Source organism: Drosophila obscura, unplaced genomic scaffold, assembly GCF_018151105.1.
Source record: "Drosophila obscura isolate BZ-5 IFL unplaced genomic scaffold, ASM1815110v1 contig_190, whole genome shotgun sequence".
In the NCBI taxonomy this organism is placed as follows: Eukaryota; Metazoa; Arthropoda; class Insecta; order Diptera; family Drosophilidae; genus Drosophila; species Drosophila obscura.
The window spans coordinates 173,228-196,257 of record NW_024542779.1 but is presented as its reverse complement, the minus strand read 5'-3'; the positions used below and the strand labels follow the sequence as shown (position 1 = coordinate 196,257).

The 23,030-nt window shown below is 48.8% G+C and overlaps 6 protein-coding genes across 6 annotated transcripts; 2 read left to right on the top strand and 4 right to left on the bottom strand.

Annotated features, from left to right (window-relative positions):
* Positions 1 to 2,687: 2,687 nt before the first annotated feature.
* LOC111071917 (mucin-2) lies at positions 2,688 to 8,763 on the bottom strand. Its single transcript, XM_022363466.2, has 3 exons — positions 7,534 to 8,763; positions 7,323 to 7,463; positions 2,688 to 3,251 (listed from the first exon to the last, which is right to left on the bottom strand). Exons 1-3 carry the CDS (start codon positions 8,479 to 8,481, stop codon positions 3,180 to 3,182), a joined length of 1,161 nt encoding a protein of 386 aa, XP_022219158.2. The 5' UTR covers positions 8,482 to 8,763; the 3' UTR covers positions 2,688 to 3,179.
* On the bottom strand, positions 3,412 to 6,434 carry LOC111071918 (translocating chain-associated membrane protein 1). The gene is made up of 2 exons (XM_022363467.2): positions 5,682 to 6,434; positions 3,412 to 5,302 (listed from the first exon to the last, which is right to left on the bottom strand). The coding sequence occupies exon 2, from the start codon at positions 5,257 to 5,259 to the stop codon at positions 4,147 to 4,149; it is 1,113 nt and encodes a 370-aa protein (XP_022219159.1). The 5' UTR covers positions 5,260 to 5,302; positions 5,682 to 6,434; the 3' UTR covers positions 3,412 to 4,146.
* A 444-nt stretch (positions 8,764 to 9,207) lies between the features above and the next one.
* On the bottom strand, positions 9,208 to 10,722 carry LOC111071916. The gene has a single exon (XM_022363465.2). The coding sequence runs from the start codon at positions 10,659 to 10,661 to the stop codon at positions 9,330 to 9,332; it is 1,332 nt and encodes a 443-aa protein (XP_022219157.1). The 5' UTR covers positions 10,662 to 10,722; the 3' UTR covers positions 9,208 to 9,329.
* Positions 10,723 to 12,504: 1,782 nt separating this feature from the next.
* LOC111071968 (nucleosome assembly protein 1-like 4) lies at positions 12,505 to 13,784 on the top strand. The gene has a single exon (XM_022363529.2). It carries the CDS (start codon positions 12,597 to 12,599, stop codon positions 13,713 to 13,715), a length of 1,119 nt encoding a protein of 372 aa, XP_022219221.2. The 5' UTR covers positions 12,505 to 12,596; the 3' UTR covers positions 13,716 to 13,784.
* LOC111071969 (mediator of RNA polymerase II transcription subunit 22) lies at positions 12,550 to 15,127 on the bottom strand. The gene is made up of 3 exons (XM_022363530.2): positions 14,910 to 15,127; positions 14,054 to 14,155; positions 12,550 to 13,995 (listed from the first exon to the last, which is right to left on the bottom strand). The coding sequence occupies exons 1-3, from the start codon at positions 15,019 to 15,021 to the stop codon at positions 13,778 to 13,780; spliced, it is 432 nt and encodes a 143-aa protein (XP_022219222.1). The 5' UTR covers positions 15,022 to 15,127; the 3' UTR covers positions 12,550 to 13,777.
* An 861-nt stretch (positions 15,128 to 15,988) lies between these two features.
* LOC111071939 (leucine-zipper-like transcriptional regulator 1 homolog) lies at positions 15,989 to 19,472 on the top strand. Its single transcript, XM_041593482.1, has 6 exons — positions 15,989 to 16,201; positions 16,275 to 16,895; positions 16,958 to 18,376; positions 18,451 to 18,626; positions 18,705 to 18,883; positions 18,957 to 19,472. Exons 1-6 carry the CDS (start codon positions 16,122 to 16,124, stop codon positions 19,359 to 19,361), a joined length of 2,880 nt encoding a protein of 959 aa, XP_041449416.1. The 5' UTR covers positions 15,989 to 16,121; the 3' UTR covers positions 19,362 to 19,472.
* The last annotated feature ends 3,558 nt before the right edge of the window (positions 19,473 to 23,030 follow it).

The following is a 23,030-nucleotide window of genomic DNA, read 5'->3' as shown; positions in this document are numbered from 1 at the left end:
CGAACGGCAGTGAGCCCCAGTATGGTGGATATAAGCCTGGTTGGTCGTCTCGCTAAGCTAGGACATACTGGACAAATGGCGGCAATGTGATCCCACCGCCGTGGGCCCGGTCCATGATTGTGAAGGATGTGATGCGCTCGTCCTGTCCCATCATTTTAATGTCTAACCATGCTGTACGCATGCTCAATCCTCTATGCAGAGGAGGTGGCCCTTCCCCCGTGTCTCCTGCACAAGGTGAGACAGACAGTATAAATATATATGGTTCTCCCTCTATTCCTGTTGTCTCTTTCAGATTGACCTGAAGGACTGAAGCACCTTATGCGTGAAACTGGTCAGCTGCGGTATCTTGGCCAAGTTGGACCTAAAACAAGTCCTCGATTATGTGGTGAAACGGGAGAGGAACGAACAGGGCACCAAGCCCTGCTCCAGCCAGCTTTCAGTGTTGAGAATTCGCATGGGACCGCATGAACCTCAAGGTACGTTCATTTCCATTCTTGGATTATTGAAGTGAATGGACTTCATCCTCTTGCAGAAGCCCTATCCATGCTATGGCAACAAAGTGATCCAGATTGCCCGTGGGTCTTGTGCCGCAGAAAACCTCCTAGGAGTTGGAGGATAATGTCGGGCACCCCTGGTGTATGTTTTGTATGTCTGCGGAAGGTGTAAAGAGTTCAATTAATCCCATATAAATTACCCAACCATAAAAATCATATTTAAAACAGAATTTTTATGCAAGGAAACCCTTCTATAATCCAAATATATATTATAGAGATTTAATTCAGACTGACTTACAGTCTGAAGCGAAGTGAAGCATAATCCATTATTATTTGCGTGTGTCGAAATGAATTAAATAAAATGTAAGCTTCGGTTCAACGAAATTCCTTGCGGAATCAAAAAGATAAAAGGAACAAAAAATGGTAGCATTATAGCCGTGTATCCATGTAATTATTTTTCATCTTTATTATTCACTTTAACAAGCAAAAACATTCAATATAGTGTGTGTTTTGTGTATACATATACATACATACATACATATATATATAAATTCCATAATCGTATATACGAGTATATCTAATGCCACGCTTTTTAGACGTGACTTAGTGTGTGTGTTTGTTTGTTTTATGTATGCGTATTCTTGTTGGATCTGGATCTGGATTCGATTGCTGCATTTTTTATATATGTAGCTAGTATATGGACTTAATTGTTTAGCTTCGCAAAATAAGTGATAACATATAAATATGGAGGATATATCCTGCTTCTTCTATATCATCGTCTTACGTAAATGCAAGCCTTATACATTTTGCGTTACACAGTTACTACATACATATGTATGTATTATGTATGTATTGTAGTGGTTGGGGGGGGATGTGTGTGTGTGTCCTGTGTATATATATAGTATATGTAAATATGTTGAGCAAATCAATATTGTGTGTGCGATGGCCACGCCCCCAAAAAATCTTATGCTATATAGTTTGCTTCTTTGGATTTTGTTTTGTTTGTTATTGGATTTGTTCTTGCTCTAAATATTACGCTTACAAAAATACAGATCATCTCAAATACTTGTCAATGCTTCACAGTTATACACAGCTATACATACATACAATATATATAGACCCACTACTGTACTATAATTTGTGTTGCATACATACATATAGTTCAACTATCCCCATTCCGATCCGATCTAAGCCGATCTCTCCCATCTACTAATACTTGGATCGCTTTCTTTGCATTTAATTTAGCAAGTATTTTTTTTTTTTTTGGTTTTGTTTTTGTTTGGGGTGCTCGGCTTTAAGCGGTGGCTCCAAAACATATTTCATCCCTCCGCTGCGGGGACATTGGATTTTCGATTGCAGGGCTGTTTCCCTGCTCTCGGCTAATGGTGGTAAATGCATTTAGAAGCTTTTTTTTCATCTGCTCGTAGTACAATATTTGTGCTATAAATTAAGTACAGTCCAGGCCCGTTAATTAGAAGCACCTCTTGACTAGACCGACACACACAAAAAAAAAAAAAAGAATTATTTCTCATTTCTGGACGTTTCATTTGATTTGAATTCTTTGGTTTCAAGAGTACACAGGAATTATAAGTTAATTATAAGTGGGTGACGGACGAGACGACGACACCTCTAAGCATCAGCATTTTTAGATGCCTGGGCGACATCACGTTATTTTGTATAGTTTTTTTTTTTTTTTGGTTTGCCATCAATTAATATTTAAATCTTAACTACGATGTGCGGTGCGTTTCCAGAACTGTATGAGAGCAACCGTTTTGCAACCATTGAATGGGTATGAAAAAATACAATTTGAATTTAGCTTTTCATAAACATTTTACATTCTGAATTCCGCATAGATTCAGCGGGAAAAATGAAAATTTAAAAAGCTCCCAACTGATGAATGAAGAATAATTTGAATGCCTAATGGGCTCCACCATTCGTAACCAAAACCCCATTCTTGGCTCCACACCTAATACTGCCTGTATAGTACCTGTTTGTACAGTTATGAACCGCACTGCACCGCTCCACTTGAGTGGGGGAGATAAGCGCTCGTCTGATAATGGCAATATTTGAATCCCAATTTTTCAGGGCATCGAATTCTAATCATCATCGAGCATCCTCCACGCGCGTTTAATATATAAATACATTTATGTAGTAAATATCTTTTTAGATTATGGAAACAAGCTCTCTCTCCTCTCTCACGCACACGCAAATATGTATAGACTAACACACTCACACTCTCACACACAGCACACACCACACACACACACGGAAAGACATGGACACAACCTAAGCATCATTTTTGGAAAGAGTTTCAAAACGAGTTATGTTATCGAGAAAGAAATTTTTGTGGGTAAATTAACCTTTCAGCTCATTTTTTGTGTGTGTTCAAGTTTTCAAGAAACAGTCTTCAGCTTCGTCATTTGTTTTGGTTTTTTTTTTTGGGGGAATTTTTTTTTGTTTTCTTCTGGGAGAGAAACATAACAGTGAAAGTTGCTTTGGGATGGGGCTTATATATGGGAGGAGGGCTTTAGGGCGTTCAGCGTGAGAGCTATTGTTAGAATCCGATTGCTCCCGAATCACGTGTCCCATTCCTATGTACGTGTGTGCCGCCTCCATATTTTGATGGATCAAGCGCTGGATCGTTGGATAAGCAGTCGCAAAACAAAAAGATACTCGGATATCCCCTTAGTCGTCGTCCGATAGATTGGTGGTTGTAAGCAGCGTGGCATTATCCTCGGCTCCCTGCTCCTCAATGTCCTATAACAAAAAAAAGAGACAGACAGAGAAGGCTTTCAGTTACAGATCTTCATAGATGATTGATATCCCCCCTAAACAATTTTCCCACAATTATCAGTCTGAGGATTCTTCAGTTTTTTTTTCTTATATAAAATATATATATTTATACATATATTTATCAATTGTTTTTTGTTTTTGTTTTTTTTTTGTTTGTCTGCTTACAATCTTCGTCTCCTGCTCTGGCTCTTTCTTTTATCTTCAGATTCATTTCTTTTAAGTGGTTTTTTTTATGTTGTTTTGTTTTAGTTTTGTTTTGTAAAAAATAGTTTTACATGCAAATAGGACGATTGAAAATTTGTTGTGTTGTTTGAAATCATTTTGTAGGAATACAAAGAGAGATTGGAACCAAAAAACACACCACGTACACATGCAGGGCTTATTTTTTTTTTCTTTGTGTATATTATATAAAATTAAAAAAAAATTTATTAAAAAAAAAATTATATAAAAACTTAAAATGAAAACAAAACATTTAGGCTACAAAAAATAGGTTACAAAAATAGTTTCATCGCATGTCGGGAAAGTGGTTCTGTTCTGGTTCTGTATATTCTGCTCTGAGAAATTGGTAAATGCAGCGGAAATGTGCCTCGGTAGCGTAGTGTAGTTGCAGGTTGCATCTGCAACTAGAGTTGGGTGCTGGAATCTGGAGCTGGGCGGGCCTTGACCTTGGCCGAGATTTACATTTACATTTACATTGGGGTCTGTCAGTGGTGCTGCTGCTCTCTCGCTTTCGCTCTCACTATCTGTCTCTTCTCTGGTTTGGATTGGATTGGTTAAGATTGATTTTCGGATTGGATTGGATTGGAAGTGTGCGGAAGATTTTGTTGCTCGACGTAGAGTGTCGTCGATGGCTTCACTCTCACTTGAGCTTCTGCTTGACGGGACTGGGCGTCGGTTGGTCCGCCTCGGGCAGGTCGCTCTCCTTCTTGCGCTTCACCTTGTCCTTGGGTGACTTGATGGCCTTCTTGGAGGACTGTGCCGCCAGCAGCTTGGCTTCGCGTTTCGCCTCGCGCTTGGCCTCACGCTTGGCGCGTAGCTGTTCGGTGATGAAGGAGAATACGAGGTAGCCCTGCAGGGCGATCAGACCGCCGAGGGCCAGCAGGGAGCGCAGGCCCCCGATGCCGTAGTAGAGGGTGAGCACACCAATCACCGAGGTGGCGAAGCGCACCAGGAAAAAGCAGGCGCTGTTCACCACGCGCAGGCGGGCCAGTCGCTCCTCGCGATCGAAGACGCCGATCAGCTGGAAGACATTCGAGAGCAGCTCGCTGAAATAGTGCAGCGTGAGCAGGACGAGGGCCAGCCGCTGGAAGCTCAGGGTGTAGGCGATCACGATGAGGCTGAAGCCGCTGATGGAATGTACAATCTTCGGCTGCTGCTCCTCCCTGGTGCGGATCTTCTGGAAGTACAGCTCCGGCAGCATGTGCAGGTAGTACGCCAGCTGGATGATGAAGTAGAACTTGTGCAGGAAGCTCATTGGATGGCTGGGGAAGCCCTCCCACAGCTGGGCCACCTGGCCCAGGTATCCCTCGCGCAGAACGACATGTGCGCCCCACACGAACGAGAGCAGGTAGAAGGCCACCAGCTGGCCGGACTCGTTGAAGCGGGCCAGCTTGAACTTGGAGAGGTGCAGCTTCTTGCTGATCTTATCCAGAACGAACTCCTGGATGATCGCGTGCATGATGATGCAGGTGAGGGTGTAGAAGAAAATCGAGCAGTAGTCCTTGATGCCGGCCACATAGGTGTAGGCCTTGCCATAAGGCTGCTCCCTGCTGGGGTCCTCCCCGCTGACATTGTGATGCAGCGAGATGAAGGCGCTGGCAAAGGAGGCCGTCGATTCGTTCATCAGGCCCACCACGAAGACCATTGCCACGCAGGAGATGATGTCCGCATGGTTCTGTATGACGAACTCGTGGCTCAGGATCGGCGGGTTCTTGTTGCTGGGCTTGCGTCCCAGACCGGGTTTAATGGCCATCTTCCCTGGAGGAGTTTGGAGTCGGGAGTTTGGGGGGTTGTCACTGCAATGGGTTTTGTACACGTTAGCGCTGAGAGATTCTCACTGGGAATGGTTAGCTGGAAACTGGGTTCTGGCCATGTCGTGCGCTCCTCCGAGTCGAGTCTGTGTGTGTGTGTGTGTGCGCGCTGCTCTCTCTCTATTCCCTCTGCATTGAAATCACAATTTGCCTTGTTGGCACTCGGCTCGCACTCGCACACCAATATGGGGACTGGCTCCCAGAGCAACACATGCAACACTGCCACAATATCACTCAACACAGACACACGCACACATTTGAGTAAATGAGATGGGAGACGTGGAGACACACACACATACCCACACACCCACGCATAGGCACAGGCACAGACACGCAGGCAAAAGTTTGGGTTTGAAATGCTTACAGGATTCTCGTATTTTCTCGCGTTTTGCTGACGTAGGCGTTGGGGGCTATCTCCGCTCTGGCCGCTGCTGCTGCTGCTGCTGCTGGGGTGTCCGCTTCTGCTGCAGCTCCGACTCGACTCGGGCTAGGCTCACTTCTGGTACTGACCAACACACGTAGCAGTCGCTGTCGCTGTCGCTGCTTGCTCCTCTGCTCCAGCCGCGCTGCTGCCTTTTACTTTTGCTTCTCACCTGTGTGACTGACTGACTGTCGGACGGCAACGGCAACGGCAACAACGGCAAACGGCAAACAGCAAACGGCAACGTCAACGTCGATGCTGCCAGCCCGCGGTATGTGGGTGTATGTGTGTACGCTGCTACGTTTCACCGAATCCAGGGCTGGATGCAAACAAGCGATTCAGCTGTTCAAACATTCTTTTGATTTGCGGCACGCGTTTTTAACGTTCTGCAATATTGGCACTGTACAGCCTTGCTTGTGATTTTTCACCATCGGTCTGGAAAATTCTTCCTCTAGTTCCGCTGGCTGTGCAGCCCTGCCAAAAAACGTTAATGCGCTACAGCAGCAGCAACAACCACAGCAAAACAAAAATTGCCACGCAGCGCCCTGCTCTCCAACAACACTACCACAACCACTACCACTTGTTCACATGCCTGCCTGCCTGCCAACTCGCTCGCTCTCACGTGGTGCGCCGACAGCCGGCTAAAGTCATGCGCTCTCTCGCTCTCCCAAGCGCCACAAGTTTATGCTTCGGTGTGAGCGCGACCGTGTGTGACGTGGAACGACGACGATGTGTGTACACCAACACAAAGAAAACTGGTTTGTTGTTGCCATGCTCCAGATTCCAGTTCGCGTTTGCCGAGGGCTACATACAAACTGAGTTCAGTTCCGGAACTGATTCCGCGATGAATTTGTGGCATTTTATTTAAATATTTAATCACAATTAAGGCACTCACAAACGTTTCACCATTATTCAATTTTTAATATAAATTTAATTTATTACACGGCAAAAAAAAACAGTTTGGAACAGTTTGAAATCCTAAACGCGGAACTAGTTACTTCAGCAGGGCTGCCAACTTGCCAGGGCCGTAGGCTAGTGGCCTGCTGCCCGCGCATGTTACGGTTATATTTAATCAGGGCTTCTCCGACAAAGGTCGAGGTCATCTGGAGTTTGCCCATTGTGATGCCCCTAACCTACGTATGTACATACGCACTCAAGGAAGCCATGACGCCCACCCATAAGTGGCAACAGCTAGCTACATAGGAGATTTTAAACACTTTTCGTCCTTGCAGCTGCATCAAAAATTCATGGCAGGCCAGCCAGTCACTGTTCTGTCCTGTCTGTGTGGGCGGACCACGCGAGTCGTCATCTAGGAGGAGGCTTTGGCAGCCTGGCGGTCGACATAAATCGATATCTTCCTTGGAGCATATCAATCAGCACGGATCTCCCCCCCATCCATGGAATTACTCTTTCTATTGCTGTCAGTCCAGTCTTTTACGCGCATTAAAATTAACAATTTCGTGTTCGTGCCCCATTTTATGGGGGGCCCGAGCTGGTGCAACACTTGGGTTACACAAGAGCGACCCCCAAAACGGCCCGTCCCGACCCGTCCCAAAGGGTAATTAAATGCAATTTGCTACTCACATTACGATTCCGCTTGCGCACCGAGGACACGATGGTGCGCTTGTTGCGTGCCACCAGGCAGACCGTGATGATCAAAATCATGCCAATGAGTGCGAATCCCAGTAGGGCGGGCAGCAGCACGCTATCCTCGGCCTTGTAGCCCTGAAAAGTCAAATGGGGGAAAATGAAACACCACACGCCACTGGGACAAAGGATATCATGCTATACGTACGGTCCACTGGAAGTAGGTCGAGGGATCTATGTAGGCCCAGTGCGTCTTTATCCAGTCGCTGTTGCTCTTGTTCTGGCCCTTCTCCACTTTCGCTGCCTGCTGCTGCTGCACTGCAGCGCCCTGCGTCTTGGCCAGGACCGGGGGCATGATGGGCTTCTTGGCGGCTGACTTTAGCAGCGGCACCTGTATGATTCGCGTGGTGATCGTGGTGGCTGGCAGGTGGCGCTGCTGGCCTTGCGGTGGGAGCACGGCAACATATCCGGTAGTGCTGACCGGAACGGACGGCTGGGGCGGCGGCGGCGGTGGAGGCGGTGGCTGCTCCCTGGTCGTGGTTGTGGGCGCAGTTGTGGTACTGGTGGTGCTGCTGCTGGTCGTAGGCGCCATGGTAGTGGTTGTGGTTGTGGTGGTGCTGCTTGTTGTTGTAGTTGTGCTGCTGCTTGGGGGCAGCTCCTCTGTTCCTGCGGTGGCAACTGTTTTGTTCACCTTCAGCACAAACTGCTCGATGCCATTTCGGTTCACAATCTGCACTGTTTTGCCCACGCTCTGACCCAGCTGGAGCAGCGGCGACCCGGTGGGCAGTGTAGCCGGTATGGCCTCTCCAGATCCAGTTCCACTAGCAATTCCAACTCCAGATCCAGTGGGTGCTCGTGTATGGGTGAGGGCCGCCTTTGTCTTGAGGAACCATTCTGTGGGGTTGGGCAGACACTCGGCGGAGACCAGGAAGGGGATGAGCACAGCGCCAATGATAACGGTGCAGACGAAGATCAGGCCCAGGTAGGCGAAGAAAGAGCGCCGTCGTCGCTGTCCCGCCGCCGTGCTGCGCTTGGACGAGGCGGTGGATGACGACGAGGAGGCAGCCGACAGTTTACCCTCGATGCGGAAGTCATCGTTTTGCGGTAGAATCGTGTATTGCAGGCTGTTCTCGCCGTGACGTATTGTTTTATACATCGTGATCACTGATTGCAATGACGCGCTCTCTCACTCTCTCTCTATCTCTCTTGTTTGACTCGCTCTCGCTCTGTCGCTGCTTCTGCTCAGTCGCTGCCTCTGCTCGGTCTAGCCTATGCACTAAACTACAACAACTACAACGTTGAATGCGTTTCTCTGCTTCTGTCGCCTGCTGTTGTCCAGTTGGGTAACGGTCAAATCCCTCTGCTTCAGCTGCTGCTGCTACTGCTTCTTCTTCTTTTGCTTCTGCTCTCGTATGTGTGTGCGTGTGTGTGTGTTTTTGTGTGTTCCGTTTTTGTTGTTCCTCTTCCTACACTTTCCGCTGCTGCTGCTGTCGACTGTCGACCAGGAAACAGTTAATTCTTCGTCAATTCCCCTATTTTCTTCTCGTTATTTCTCTGCTGATTATGCTGTTCCTGGTGCAGCTTTTGATTCTGCTGCTCTTTGCTCTTCACGTGGGATTATTGTTGTTGCGCCTCGGTCTGGTTCCTGTTCCTGCTGCTGCTGCTGCATGCTCCTTGCGCACTAAATTTTATGTTTTTATTGATTTACCGTTTTTGTTTTTTCGGACATGCGCATATCCTGTGCTGCCTTTTCGCTCCAGTGCTGGCAAGCACCAGCACCAGCAGTGCATGCTCAGTGTTGTATAATGCGGTGAATGAAGTGACGCGCGAATTAAGAAGCTTTTGGACCTTCCCATTTATATACGATTTCCCATTTAAATTAATTGTATTTTACAATAATATATCCTACCCCGATACACTGGATCTTAAAACTAAAAACAAAACAAAAAAAAATCATACAAATATCAGACGGATAAATATTTAAGTTTTGGGGGGCGGTTTGGGTTAGAAGACGAACTCCCCCTTGTCGGCGGATGGGTCCAAGTTGTTGAGGCAACGCTCAAAGTGCTTGATGCGCTGATACCAGGGTGGATCCCGGCTGGAGACCGCCTCGGGCCGTCCGCCCTGGTGACGGTAGAGAAACTCGGCGTGTCCCTGGCCAGGGATGCCGTTGACGGTGCAGGAGACGAACTGATTGAAGACCTTCGACTCCCAGTCGCCGCCCACATAGCGCAGGGCCGATTCCTCGACACGGATCTGGACCAGATATTCCCGCTCCTCGGTGCAGACAATGAAGTTCTGATGCTGGGGCGGTGTGCCCTTCTCCCCGTACGAGTACAGCTCAAAGTTGCTGCTCTTAATGGGCTGGTAGACGCCCGCGGGGCTGCACACGTAGCCCACCTTCAGCGAGGAGAGGAAGAACGAGGGCTGGCTGAGATTGCCCACGACCATGTTGCTGCCGTCGTCCAGAAAGAGGGCAAAGTACACATAGCGATTGATGGAGCTCAGGCAGCGCTCGGTCCCGAAGCTGTGGTCCCGGAATCCTCGCATCTGAAGATCCAACCTCTTTCCGTCCAGCTGCAGCGACCCGGCCAGCACTCCGTTCTGCTCGTAGTGGGTGCGCTTCTCCATGATGTGGGTCACGGACCGGAGCATACCGTAGAAGCGCTCGTTCCAGGCCTCCCTGGCTATCGAGTCGGCTATCAGGTTGGAGCTCAGGTCACGGCTGTAGTCGAAATGAGCCGCGCTGGGGCTCTCGAACCGTAGATCCAGCTGCACCGGCACCTGCTGCTCCTTGCTGGCGAGCACACCGTCGTACTTGATCCGCCAGACCCGCATCGACTCCTCCGGATAGATGTGGAATCCTTCGCCGCGGAACTCGCTGCTCTCCTCGCTGCCGTCCGTGGTGAAGTGGGCCATGTCCGGCAGCCGGGGGGAGCTGAACAGGCCCTCGGAAGGCAGCCACAGATAGAGGGCCGCCTTGAGCACTCCCCGACGTCGTCGCTCCAGGGTGACCATCAGCTTCTGGCCCTCGGCATTGGCGGCCATAAAGCTGACCACATCGTAGCTTTTGGGATCATTGCACAGCCGCTGCGGCCTGTCCACCTTGGCCAGATGCTCCTCGGAGCCCAGCTCTTCCTCGTTCCGTCGGTAGATGCGGTACCGCAGCTGTCGCAGCACCAGCAACGCAATCCCATACTTGAGCCGGTAGAAGAGCCCCTTCAGGGGGTACTTGCCGAAGACAAGCGGCGGCTTCAGGCCCAGCAGTTTCGTGGCCAGCCCGAGCAGGGCCACCGCTATGCCCAGGGCCAGGCAGATGCCCGTCAATAGCAACATGTTCGATCGATAAGTGGTTTCGCGTGTCGCTGGCCTGGCTGCCTTTACGTGACTGAGAAACGCAGCCGGAGATTACCTGAACAAATGCCCGGACGGAGGCCCAGCTATCTTCGATTCCCGATAAGGGCTCACCCCCCTCGGTCCTGCAGCACCTTATCGGGCTTATCGGAGCGGACCGCCACCCAATGGAGCTTTATGGAACTGGGACTGGGAGGGGAACGGCAATCGGGCAATTCCAAATTAATGACTCGCTCGTAAATCTGAATCAGTCTGCGATTATTCGATTTATGGCTACAATCAGATTACTTTCTTTTCAAAGGAATTCAAAGGCTTGAAAATTGATAGAATTACAAGGAGCAGGATTCATCATGTAAGAACTTTCATTTAACATCCAGAAGGACCCTCAAATACTCCCAAAATATAGCAATTTTTATTGTCCTCATTTAACGCGTCGTGCAACAGCGCCCCTCTGTTGATTTTTGTGCGTAAAAAGCTTCCGCTTGGTGTCCCTTGTGCCCAATATCCAGGGTAATACCTGTTCTACCTAATTACCTTTGGGGAGACGGCTAGCCCCCCTCCCGCCCGAGCCCGGCAGCGAGGCGGGCATGACGAGGTATTATCCAACAGACTCTCAGCGCGATTAGAGCGGATTGTAAATCTATAGCCAGAATCTGAGACCACTCGGACCTCCCGCAAAGAAAGGCAAAGCATGGAGAGAGCAACGAGAAGGAAGGCAGAAATATTTATAAATAAATTAGCATGTGGCCCATCGCGAGCCGATGGAATCAAATTGGTTTTGGGTTTGGCCATGGCTACCCATAAACAGTCGGCGGATAAGATTACCAAAGTATGTGGCTTTAAAGTGACCATAAGCAAGCCTTGCGCCTCAGTTTTCACGGCTGCCCGTAGACAATGACGGGGCTGGGCTGGGGACTTATCGCTGGCGACGCTATAATCAGCTTATTCCTGCAGCTTGGCCCAAGTGTTTCATGTCCATGCCAGATAGTGGCTGTTGCATATCGAGTCAAGTGGCTTGTGGCCACGATAGTGGCGAGGGGCGTTTCCAGGTTACCAGAAAGACGCAAATTATGTTGATGCCTACGCCTCGGGGGAGAGATTTCTCTGCTCCGACTCCGACCTGCCGCAACTACGGTTTATGGCTGCCAGATACGAGAGAAGGTCGGCCAGGCAATTATTGCCTGAAAAACACAACCGAAAATATCGCAGATTGTAAAGATGTCTGACTAGCCAGGCACTTGAGGCCACAGGAAGAGTCAGACATTTCGCTGGAATTTGGCACTGGAAATATTGGTTCAATAAGAGTGTTTAAAAATAACCATTTTATTCAAAATTTTCTAAATATTGATTATCAATATTAAGGTTTTTTTTTTTTATTAAAAAATTAAATACCCACGATTTAGGTTATCATCTTCAATACACAAAAGAATGGGGCTCGGGGCTTCTTCAGCTTTCAAAAAGCAGTGCTCAGATTTTCACGAGATTTAATTGTGGAATCATTTTTGGACTTGTGGCGGGTAATCCAAACACAAACGTTTAACTAGGTATGATCGAAATTTAATGTCTTTGTTTTTCTAGAGCCTCCGCGGCAAACGCCAAAAGCTTATCCACGGCTGAGGTTATAGGGACTTTGGGATGATCAACTACTCTTTATCTACCATGACACACACAATTGATTTAAATTAACATGTAAGCCAATGCTTGGTTTTTTTTTGGTTTTTCTGTCATGCAGCAGCGCCCCTCTCGGTCTCGGCCTCGGCCTGCTGTTCTGTACATTCCCTATACTCATAGCAACCATATGCCGTATGCTTCAGTTAAGTAATCCGATTTGGATTTGTCAGTCTCACAGATTAATTACACATAGCTCAAATTCCCCAAGTTCTATTGCGTTCAGTTTTATTCCAAATTCTAAGTAACATGGATGCCATTGAGAGAGAGTCGGCGGTGGAGCAGCCACCGAAAAAGGGCAGCGAGACGCTGCTGGAAGGCGGTTCTTCCAACACGATGCTGTGCCCGGCCAAGGACAAGGGCAACGAGTCGCTGAAGGGTGGTTCATTTGAATCGATGCTGTGCCCGGCGAACATGACGGCGCGTAGCAGAAAGGCCTGCCTGCAGCACATGATAGCCGAGCTGCCGGGGCCAGTGCACAATCGGATTGTGGCCCTGAAGCACAATCAAATGCAGCAGATTAAGATATCGGAGCAGTTTTATCGGAAGGTGTACGAGCTGGAGAAGCAATATTATTTGCAGTGTGCCGAGCTGTTTGATGTGCGGCGCGTCATCATTGAGGGGTCTGTGGAGCCGCCACCGATGGAGCCCGCTTGGAGCGAGGAGCCCGATGCGCTGGTTGAGGAGCTCAAGGCCAGCGATGAGTTCCAACGGCTGGCCGTGCTCATGCCCAAGATGCCGGACAATGCAGTGGGTGTGCCCCGCTTCTGGCTGAGCATCTTCCGGAACGTTTCCCTGCTCTCGGACATGGTGCAGCACTATGACGAGCCGCTGCTCGAGTGCCTGATGGACCTACGCATCAGCTACGGGCCGGCGTGCTACACCATCGAGTTTCTATTTCGGAGCAACAGCTACCTGGACGACTGCTCGCTGATGCTCACCAAGAAGTACTTTCTGCACCACCAGGCGGACGAGGAGTATCCATTCTCGTTCGAGGGCCCCGAGATCGTGAGCTGCGAGGGCTGCCACATCGATTGGCGCAATGGCTGCAACCTCACGCAGCATGAGGCAAACGGAATGCCGCGCGAGTCCTTCTTCCAGTTCTTCGCGCCGCCACAGCCACTGGACTTGTCAGTGGCCGACGAGCAGACCAAAATGCTGCTTGCCATTGACTTTGAGGTGGGCTTCCTGCTGCGCACTCAGATCGTGCCCAAGGCCGTGCTCTTTTACACCGGCGACATTGTGGACAGCACCAACGAGGGGCTCAACGTCAGCGACTCCACCTCGGAGCCGTCCGATACCGACACCGAGACATCTGCTGCCCCTGCCCCTGGCCCAGCTTCCGCACACATGCCGGAGCAGCTTTAGTTTTTTGGCAAACTGTTGTATTGAATATGTATAAATAAAATGGCTAATTGTTTATCGGCTCTCTACTTGAAGATGCTCGTGTAGTACTCCTCCTCGAGATCGTACAGATCCATGGCCATTTCGTCGCGCAGCTTCATCAGCTTCTTGTCGCACTCGATTTGGGTGGCCCGAAACAGCTGCGAATTGTTTGTGATGGCCTCGTTGACAGAATGGAAATCGTTCAGTATCAGGTACTGCTTGAGATCGGCCACCAGCTTCATCAGCGACTCACCCGCACGCACTATAACCGAATGGATTAGGTTACAATGGCATGGGCTGCCCTACGCATTGCTGCTTACCCATATTAGAGACTCGTATTTGCATTTCGAGGGCATCCTGCTCGCATTGTGTCGTACGCGATATTTGGCTGTGGCTGTCTCGGCGCGCCAGCTTGAGGGTTTCTGAAAAAGAAAGAGCGCATCGAGACGTTAAACAAACAAAATCGAATTTTGGGCATAAACAAATTTCGAGCTGAGCTCAGCTTTGGTCCGAAAGAGCCCAAAAGCTAGAGCTTGAGCTGTCCAGTTTTATTTTGGTTGCTTTTCCGGCCGGTCGATGGGGCAGATTTGGACAATGTGCTGCGACCGTTTCGGGTCCGCCCTAGAGGAGCGCATGCTGATGATCGGACTGGATGGCGCCGGCAAGACAACGGCGCTATATCAACTGAAGCTGGGAATGCTTGTGAGTGGCGTGCCGACAGTGGGCTTCAATGTGGACATGATCGCGTACAAGCGGCTGCGCCTGACCGTCTGGGACATGGGCGGGCAGTCGCGGGTGCGTTCCCTGTGGCGCTACTACTGCTGCAACACGATCGGCGTACTGTTTGTGGTGGATGCAGCTGATTTTGGCCGCCTCTCGGAGGCCCGCTACGAGCTGCACGGCCTGATGAACTTCAAGGAGCTGTCCCATTGCGTCCTCATGGTGTTTGCCAACAAGCAGGACCTGCGCGGTGCCGCGACCACCGAAGAGCTGGCCCAGGCCCTCAATCTGGTCGCGCTGCGTCAGACCTGGCAAATTCACGGTGTGTCGGCCCACACACGCGACGGACTCGCCGAGGGCATGGAGAAGCTGTACCGCATGATCCGACTGCAACAGCGGCTGACCCTGTCCAATCCCACTCTGTAGTCATCATCATCATCATCATCATCATCTCACCCTCAAAGTTCTCCAGCATGCTGCGTACATCCTCCTTAAGGCGTGCATTGTAGGACTTCAGCAGCGCCTCCTTGGACTGCGGCAGCGTGGTAATCCGAGAGCCGCTGGCCATAATATTAGCAATAAATAAATAATCGTTGATATAAACAAATTATGGAATGCGGCGAACGCGCTTTTGTTTGTTTATCTTTCGGCGGCGGTATCACTGGTTCCACTGATTCCGGAGCGGCAAAGAACGAATTATTATTTTATGGTATATACTGGTATTTTTGAACTGGTATTAATGGTATTTTTCGACTTGATCAGGAAATGAGCAACAAATCGGAATACCTTGGGAAAATGGATATTATGGACTTGAGATATAGATTGTAATATCGGCTCCAATTAAAGCAGGAACTATTCAGTCTCTGTATTAAAGATTTTAACGAAAGCTCACGGGTTCCAATAATACGTATCAGAACCGGAATAAATGTATTTATAAAACACAAAACATATGCATTAAGAGGTAAAAATCATGTCAATCTAGGATAAAATCATTATTAATGTTTCAATGGTACAAAACATTTAACATCAATTAAAAGAAATAAGGTATACGAAAGTACACACGCAACAATGACGTTACATTTAGTCAACATTTACGTTTTATGCTTTGGCCGGTTTTGTTTGAACATTCTTATGTAAACAATGCAATTAAAAGGAGTTCTGAAAATTAGCCAATCTTGTAGACAAATGATGTCTCTATCGGATAAAATTATTTGTTTAGGGCTGAGAGGGCTAACTAGCTAGTAATATTAAACCGAATATCAAAATTATGGAATACGATTTCAATCAATAAAATAGAACGTTAGCCCATTGTCGACCAGGGGGGTATTTAATATTTCCACGAAATTTATGTAACTTTAAAATATTTTACGCATTACAGGTGAAAGATATCGGTGGTCACTTTTGTTTTGTAAGTAAAGAGGAGGATGGAGCTACAAGGAGCCTTTACAAACAGTATTATTTTCCGCGGTTTAACAAAGGGTTCTCAGCTCTTTAAATAGAGGGGTGTTAAGTGGGTTAAGTCTCGTTTAATCGTTATCGTTACGGTCACGCTGAGTGTGCGAAAGAGAAGGGCGTCCAAGACACAAAATTTTCGATACTGCAGCCTGTGGAAAATAGAAAAACCTCAAAATAAGCGAGCGAAGTCGATTCTACGCCTGTAATGCTTTGATGCTAAAATCCATCAGCGGAGGCGTTGGCGTTGGCGTGGCCGGGGCAGGAGCAGGTGCGGCTGCCAGTGGCGGCGGGTGGTGGTGGTGGTGGCGGAGGAGCAGGAGCTGCAGTGGGGAGCGGGACAGGTAGGAGTGGGAGTGCCACTGCGAGCGGAAGTGGAAGCGCGGGTGGAAGTGCAGGGGCGAGTGCAAGTGCCAACATTGTTGGGAGCGGTCGTGCCAGTTGTGGCATCGGCTCCAATTCGATTTCCAGCGGCCTGAGCGCCGTTTGCGGATTGGTCACCGGCAGCGGTAGTGGCAGTGGCAGTGGCAGCGGCAGTGCCAGCGGTAGCGGAGGTAGCACCCCCGCCGGAGTCAACATCTACTGTCCGGCTTGTGTGGCAAGCAGCTCACAGCAGCAACAGCAGCAGCAACAGCAGCAGGCACCCCACTCCGAGTCGTTCTTTTCGCGATCAAAGTCGAGCAAGCGGCACAAGGCGAGAAAGAGCGCCTCCACCGCCGGTTGTCTGGACGCCCAGCACATTCGCAACAACCTGAGGATGTCCACGTCCAGTTCGCTGCGCAGCACGCGCGCCGTCCAGTCGAGCCACTGCAGCGGCAGCAGCCCGGCCTACGATGCGGCCAGCAATGCCAGCAACGCCAGCAGTGGCAGTGGCACGGCCGCCTCACCGGGCAGCTACAGCTGCAACGCGCTCAACGTGGACTTCACCTCGTACACGGCCACCCACCAGTGGACCAGGATGCTCGAGTGCGCCGAGTTCGTGGGTGCCAAGTGAGTTAATTAACGCAGAGATAAATCAGAGATCCCTTCACCATTTTCTCTCCATTCCACAGGCGGAGCAAGCACACGGTGGTGGCCTACAAGGATGCGATGTTCGTGTTTGGCGGAGACAATGGCAAGAATATGCTTAACGATCTCATACGCTTTGGGGTCAAGGACAAGTCATGGGGCAGGGCCTGCGCCACCGGTACACCGCCGGCGCCGCGCTACCATCACTCGGCGGTGGTGGCGGGCACTTCGATGTTCATCTTTGGCGGCTACACGGGCGACATTCACTCCAACTCGAATCTGACCAACAAGAACGACCTGTTCGAGTACAAGTTCAAGAGCGCCATGTGGGTGGAGTGGAAGTTCTCGGGCCGCCAGCCAGTGCCGCGTTCGGCCCACGGCGCGGCCGTCTACGACAACAAGATGTGGATCTATGCGGGCTACGACGGCAATGCCCGACTGAACGATATGTGGACGCTCAACCTAACCGACGACCATCATCAGTGGGAGGAGGTGGAACAGCAGGGCGACAGGCCGCCCACCTGCTGCAACTTTCCGGTGGCCGTGGCCCGGGACGCCATGTATGTGTTCTCCGGTCAGAGCGGCCTGCAGATCACCAATTCGCTGTTCGAATTCCACTTCAAGACGCGCACCTGGCGTCGCATCTCCAATGAGCCGGTGCTGCGGGGGGCCACCTCGGCGCCGCCCTCGCGCCGCTACGGCCACACCATGGTGCACCACGATCGGTTCCTGTACGTGTTCGGTGGCTCGGCCGACTCGACGCTGCCCAACGATCTGCACTGCTACGACTTGGACTCGCAGATCTGGTCCGCTGTGCTGCCGGAACAGAACTCGGATGTGCCCTCGGGCCGGGTGTTTCACGCGTCGGCCGTCATCAGCGATGCCATGTACATCTTCGGCGGGACCGTGGACAACAGCGTGCGACGCGGCGACACCTATCGCTTTCAGTTCTCCAGCTATCCGAAGTGCACGCTGCGCGACGACTTTGGCAAGTTCTTTCTGGAGAAGCAGTTCTGCGACATTCAGTTCGTGGTGGGTGTGGAGGAGGTGCGCATACTGGCGCACATTGCCTTTGTGGCGGCCCGCTCCAAGTACTTGCGCAACAAGATACTGGCGGCACGCGAGGCGCGCCAACAGCAGATGGAGAAGGTGTACGGGGTGGGACAGGTGGATGCGCTGGCGCTGAACACGGGCGTCGGCGGTGACCGGGCACCCATGCTGGAGGTGCGGCTGGTGCATGCCTCGCCGGAGGCCTTTGACATAATCCTCAACTACATCTACACGGATCGCATCGACCTCAAGGATCCATACAACAAGAACATTATCATACTGATCACCGACATCTACCAGCTGGCTGGGCTCTTTACCATGCCGCGGCTGGCCCACGGCTGCATTCAATATCTCGACTATAAGATCAACAAAATCAATGTCCTCGAGGCCCTCTACAATGCGGATAAGAGCAAGTGAGTGAGGGGGGGCCACCATTGTGGGGTAACCAACTAAATGAAATCTCTTCCTCTGTGTCCGTGTCTGTTAGCATCAAAATTATTAAGGATCACTGCATGCAGTTCATCATCAAGGAGGAGAACTTCACCGAGGTTGTCATGTCCAGCGAGTTCAGCGACCTGGATAAGCCGCTGCTCGTAGAGATCATACGCAAGCGCCTGCATCCCAGCAAGTTGGTCATGGACACCAGCTTCGAGGCGAGCCACGGTAGTAGGGGGGACCAGTCTTATTTAAGACCCATTGCATTTCATAACCCAACCCAACCCACATTCCCCATATCGATAGGTACCACATTGGAGCTGGATTTGTGCACGTTCCTGAAGTCGACCGGCAATGATTTCTGCGACATCAGCCTTATATTGGAGGACCATGTGATACCGGCCCACAAGTCCGTGTTGTCGTCACGCTGTACCTATTTCCAGGGCATGTTCCGTTCGTTCATGCCGCCGGATAATACCGTCAATGTGAGTACACTCCATGGCCCAAGTGCACAACTGGCCGACTATAATTGAGCTGCCATCTGTTGCTCTGTTGCAGATACAAATTGGTGAAATTTCACCCTCACTGGAGGCATTTCATTCGCTGCTGCGCTACATCTACTACGGTGAGACAAAGATGCCGCCACAGGATGCACTGTATCTGTTCCAGGCGCCGTGCTTCTACGGCCTGTCCAACAATCGGCTGCATGCGTTCTGCAAGTACTCGCTGGAGCATAATATAACGTACGAGAATGTCCTGCAGACGCTGGAGGCATCGGATATAACGAAAATCTATGACATCAAGGAGTATGCATTGAAGTTGATTGTGAAAGATTTTGCCAAGGTGGCGAGACTGCCGAAAATCTCGGGTTTGTCGCGCGAACTGTTGCTGGAGATAATACGCGCTGTGGCCGATTCGCAGGGCGAGTTTCTGACCAGCATCAATATCAATACAGATATCTGAAAACTAGTGCTGCTACAGCCGGCCTTGCAGTTGTTGCTCGCCTGGTTGCAAATCGGACGTAGCACGTAAAGCGGCAGTAGCGGTTTGCCAGCAAAAAACGAAACACGAACCACGAACCACGAATAAAACTAGGCATCAGTTTTTAATGAAAAGAAAGCCCATCCTGATCATCCCAATTCATGCATACCTGTGCGCACCTGCCCCCCCCCCCCTGATAAAGCAGATGGCAAAGAGAATGTCGGACAATGAGAGGACAAGGAGCAAAGAAAGATCCATCCGACCATACTTATATGTATACTTATATAATTACTTACCTTTACCTATTATGTACACTTACTTGTAATATTGCCCTATTGCCCTGTACCCTCTTACACCCTAATACTCTACCCCTTTCCCCTACCCAATATGCACCTCGAATCAGCCAGACCTAGCGTCGTTATATATTTATAGAACACCAACTCAATGTTATATTTGTAAGTTCAGCCCAATGTCCAGGCTCAAAGCAGACAGAACAAAAAGAAGTCCACGCTCAAAGCTAGCAGCAGCAGCAGCAGCAACAGCAGCAACAGTTATGTGTGTGTGTGTGTGTGTGCTAAGCAGATTGGCCAAAACTCATTTATTTTGTATGCCCTTGCAAAGGTAAAACTTACTGTAACTTCGCCCCGACCCCCCAGTCCACGTTAACCAGTATTAGATGCAAAGACAAAAAGTGTGTTCGCCCATGGTCATATATATATATATGTATAAATGAGAAAACATATCCTCATGAGAGATAGCTCCTAACAGAGGCCTTAGATAGATTGAAGCTTTTTTATATCTGAATGTTTTTGCACTGCTACACCAAAACCAAAAAGAAAACAAAAAACAAAAACGTTTTTATACGAATCGGTGAACTAAGCGATGGAACAACCACACACAAAAAAAAACACGAAACAATTGGCGTGTCATGGGGGAAGGATTGCAGTGCGCAGTGGTCCCCAAAAGGCGTACCAAAAAGTAGGCTTTAGATAACAAAAAAAAATAAATACGAAAAATTACGAAAAACAAAATATGCAACAGAAGAAAACAAAAGCAAAAGCAAAAACAAATACAAACAAAAAATGTGAATCCGATATACTGCACTTGTATGTTGTTTGTGATTACGAGGACCCATTCGATTGACCATTGAACATATAGCTGCCACTTGTTTGTAACGAAATCCACGTAATGAAATCTAATAATTCGATATTTGTAGTTGATAGCCAGTAGATAAATCCACACACACACTTTTATATATATAGCAATACATACACACACACACACACGGAGAATGATCTGATTGGAAGGTAAAACCTGTGCTGCACCTTTGCAAGGGTATGCGTCTGCCCTGTGCCCCCTACTTATACTACACCATACTCCCTACTCCCTACCCCTACCCCTACCCTACTTATTGTTATGCCCATTCTCTACCCACTATACTCTTACCCCAAGTACAACTTAATCGTTTTTAAGGATCTTAAGCTAATCGTATGCACTCGTATATATGTATAACAGATACATATGCATATGCATATATGTATAATACATGTATGTAATGTATGTGTATATCTGTACTTATATAAAGGACACAACCTGTCCATCAGCCCACAACCCCCCTCCGTCAGCGTCACCGCCAGACTCTCCCACACCAACGTCCGGCCAGAAGGAAGACAGAGTGAAAGAGAGCGAGTCAGAGGCAGAGGCCGAGAGAGAGCGAGAGCGAGAGAGCCAAAAAGCCACAGAAGGTGACACAGTGTTAACGTTTTTTAAATCTCTTATGTGAATTGCATAAGCCTACCCCAACAACATCCCACCCAGCCCCCGAATTCTTGCCCACTCGAATTTGTTTATTTCTGCTCCCCAATACCCCCCCGCCAACACCCACACACTCGGGCGGGGTTGTTCAATTTATTGGGTTTACATTTTTGCGTAATTCAACGAGACCAAAATTGTGATAAATCTCTTTGTGTTCTACGTTCGGATTGTCTCTGCATTAAACTCTATTGTTAAGCAATATATTTGTAAAGAAATTTTTAATTTTAATTTCATTTTTACGAACCCAAAAATCCAACCCCAACACCCCCCTAAACCATTCTCCACTGTATTCTGTATTCGTTCATTCCTTTATTACTTTATTATTAGTGCTTTCCCGCACATATACATACATGAATACATACATACATATGTAGTATGTATAATGAAGTACGTTTGATGTATTTTCTCCGCCCCGAAAGTTTAATTTTTTATTGTTTGTTTTAGGTTGGTACGAACAAAGTTTAAGTATAAAAAAAACAAAAACAATATTATAGTATGAATATATACACTGGAAATATACAGAAAAAACAAAAGAAAAATAATTCATAGGTGGAAATGATGATGTCTGCTAAATGCCTGAAAATTCCATGCCTCTGGGGGTACGGGTACGGGAAATTTAACAAAAACAAAACTGGGCCTGCGTTTGCTCGTTTCTCGTTTCAGACTTTTGCCCCCAGATGCTTCGTATAGATAAATTCATTTTGAATGGAATTAAAACAAAACAAACGCTGCTGTGAGCAGGGGAGGAGATTGAGATGCTGGGCCACCGGTGGGAAGAGACTCAAGACAGAGCCTGAAGCTGGCAAAAATGGATAGTGGGAAGCACAGGGCTGAAATTGGGCCTGAAGCTGGAGATTTGCATGGAGGAGTGGCAGTAGGAAGAGCTACCCCTAAAAGCAGTGTCAGCTGAAGCTATAGATGAGTAGTGGAAGAGACACATTCACCTGGAGTAGAGTGGAGTGCAAGTAGCAGCTACAGAAAAGGAGACAATGGTGGACAGAGCCTGGGTTAAGACAAATCGAATTGTGCCTGCCTCCAGGTGGCTTGTCCCCATGCAAATTACACCCTCAAATATGCTCGAGGGAGGTATATGGAAATGCCACTTACAGATACACCAAGCCAGCAGATTCTGCCTCCTGCAAACAGTGTCAATTATTTGGGAACTAATGTCAAGGTAGGTAACTGGCACTGGCTATCCTTGGCTATCCCTGGCTAACCCTGGCTATCCTTGTTCAGTACACACAAAAAATGTCAATTATCTGAGCTGTCGATAAGGAGAACCCTTTTCGGAGCAATTTACCCTCTTGGCCAAGCCAAACAAAACGAAACAATTCCAGCCTGAAGGCAGGCAAGGATAAGGATAAGGATTGTGATGGGGATGGGAGATGGGTGGTGCTTTGCTGTCAATTTATAAGTTCATAATTTAAGCCAACAAAAAACCCCCAACAAAAGCAACAACGGACACCGATCCGAGTCAATCAGCTATGTAATACATGGGGGCCCCACGCCCCTCCGCCCCTCAACCAATATATCCATGGAGCGGCTGGTGGAGGATGGATAGTCGATTGGCTCGTTTCATGCCTTTTAATATCCGTTTCATCTGGATTTATGCGCATCAAGTTCCCGCTGAGCGACGGCACATAAATTTCCTGCCAATTGAAGCGGCTCCAAGCAAGCAACAAAAATGGGAAACTAAAAGGGCTACCCCACCAAATCCAAGCCAAATAAAAGGGTTAACAGCAAGGGCTTGCCCGGGTTAGCTAGCCCCCCCCCACCAAACCCACCACCACACACACACAAAAATTGACTTTTGGCATTTTACAAAGTTTTTGCTCT

Coding starts and splice junctions, on each gene's coding strand:
- LOC111071918 (XM_022363467.2), bottom strand. CDS start 5,259: ATGGCCATTAAACCCGGTCTGGGACGCAAGCCCAGCAACAAGAACCCG.
- LOC111071939 (XM_041593482.1), top strand. CDS start 16,122: ATGCTAAAATCCATCAGCGGAGGCGTTGGCGTTGGCGTGGCCGGGGCA. Junction 16,896..16,957: donor GCCGAGTTCGTGGGTGCCAA/GTGAGTTAATTA, acceptor TCCATTCCACAG/GCGGAGCAAGCACACGGTGG. Junction 18,377..18,450: donor TACAATGCGGATAAGAGCAA/GTGAGTGAGGGG, acceptor CGTGTCTGTTAG/CATCAAAATTATTAAGGATC.
- LOC111071969 (XM_022363530.2), bottom strand. CDS start 15,021: ATGGCCAGCGGCTCTCGGATTACCACGCTGCCGCAGTCCAAGGAGGCG. Junction 14,156..14,909: donor CATGCTGGAGAACTTTGAGG/GTGAGATGATGA, acceptor TTTCTTTTTCAG/AAACCCTCAAGCTGGCGCGC. Junction 13,996..14,053: donor AATACGAGTCTCTAATATGG/GTAAGCAGCAAT, acceptor ATTCGGTTATAG/TGCGTGCGGGTGAGTCGCTG.
- LOC111071916 (XM_022363465.2), bottom strand. CDS start 10,661: ATGTTGCTATTGACGGGCATCTGCCTGGCCCTGGGCATAGCGGTGGCC.
- LOC111071917 (XM_022363466.2), bottom strand. CDS start 8,481: ATGTATAAAACAATACGTCACGGCGAGAACAGCCTGCAATACACGATT. Junction 7,464..7,533: donor CGACCTACTTCCAGTGGACC/GTACGTATAGCA, acceptor TTGACTTTTCAG/GGCTACAAGGCCGAGGATAG. Junction 3,252..7,322: donor TGCGCAAGCGGAATCGTAAT/GTGAGTAGCAAA, acceptor TTTTTGTTATAG/GACATTGAGGAGCAGGGAGC.
- LOC111071968 (XM_022363529.2), top strand. CDS start 12,597: ATGGATGCCATTGAGAGAGAGTCGGCGGTGGAGCAGCCACCGAAAAAG.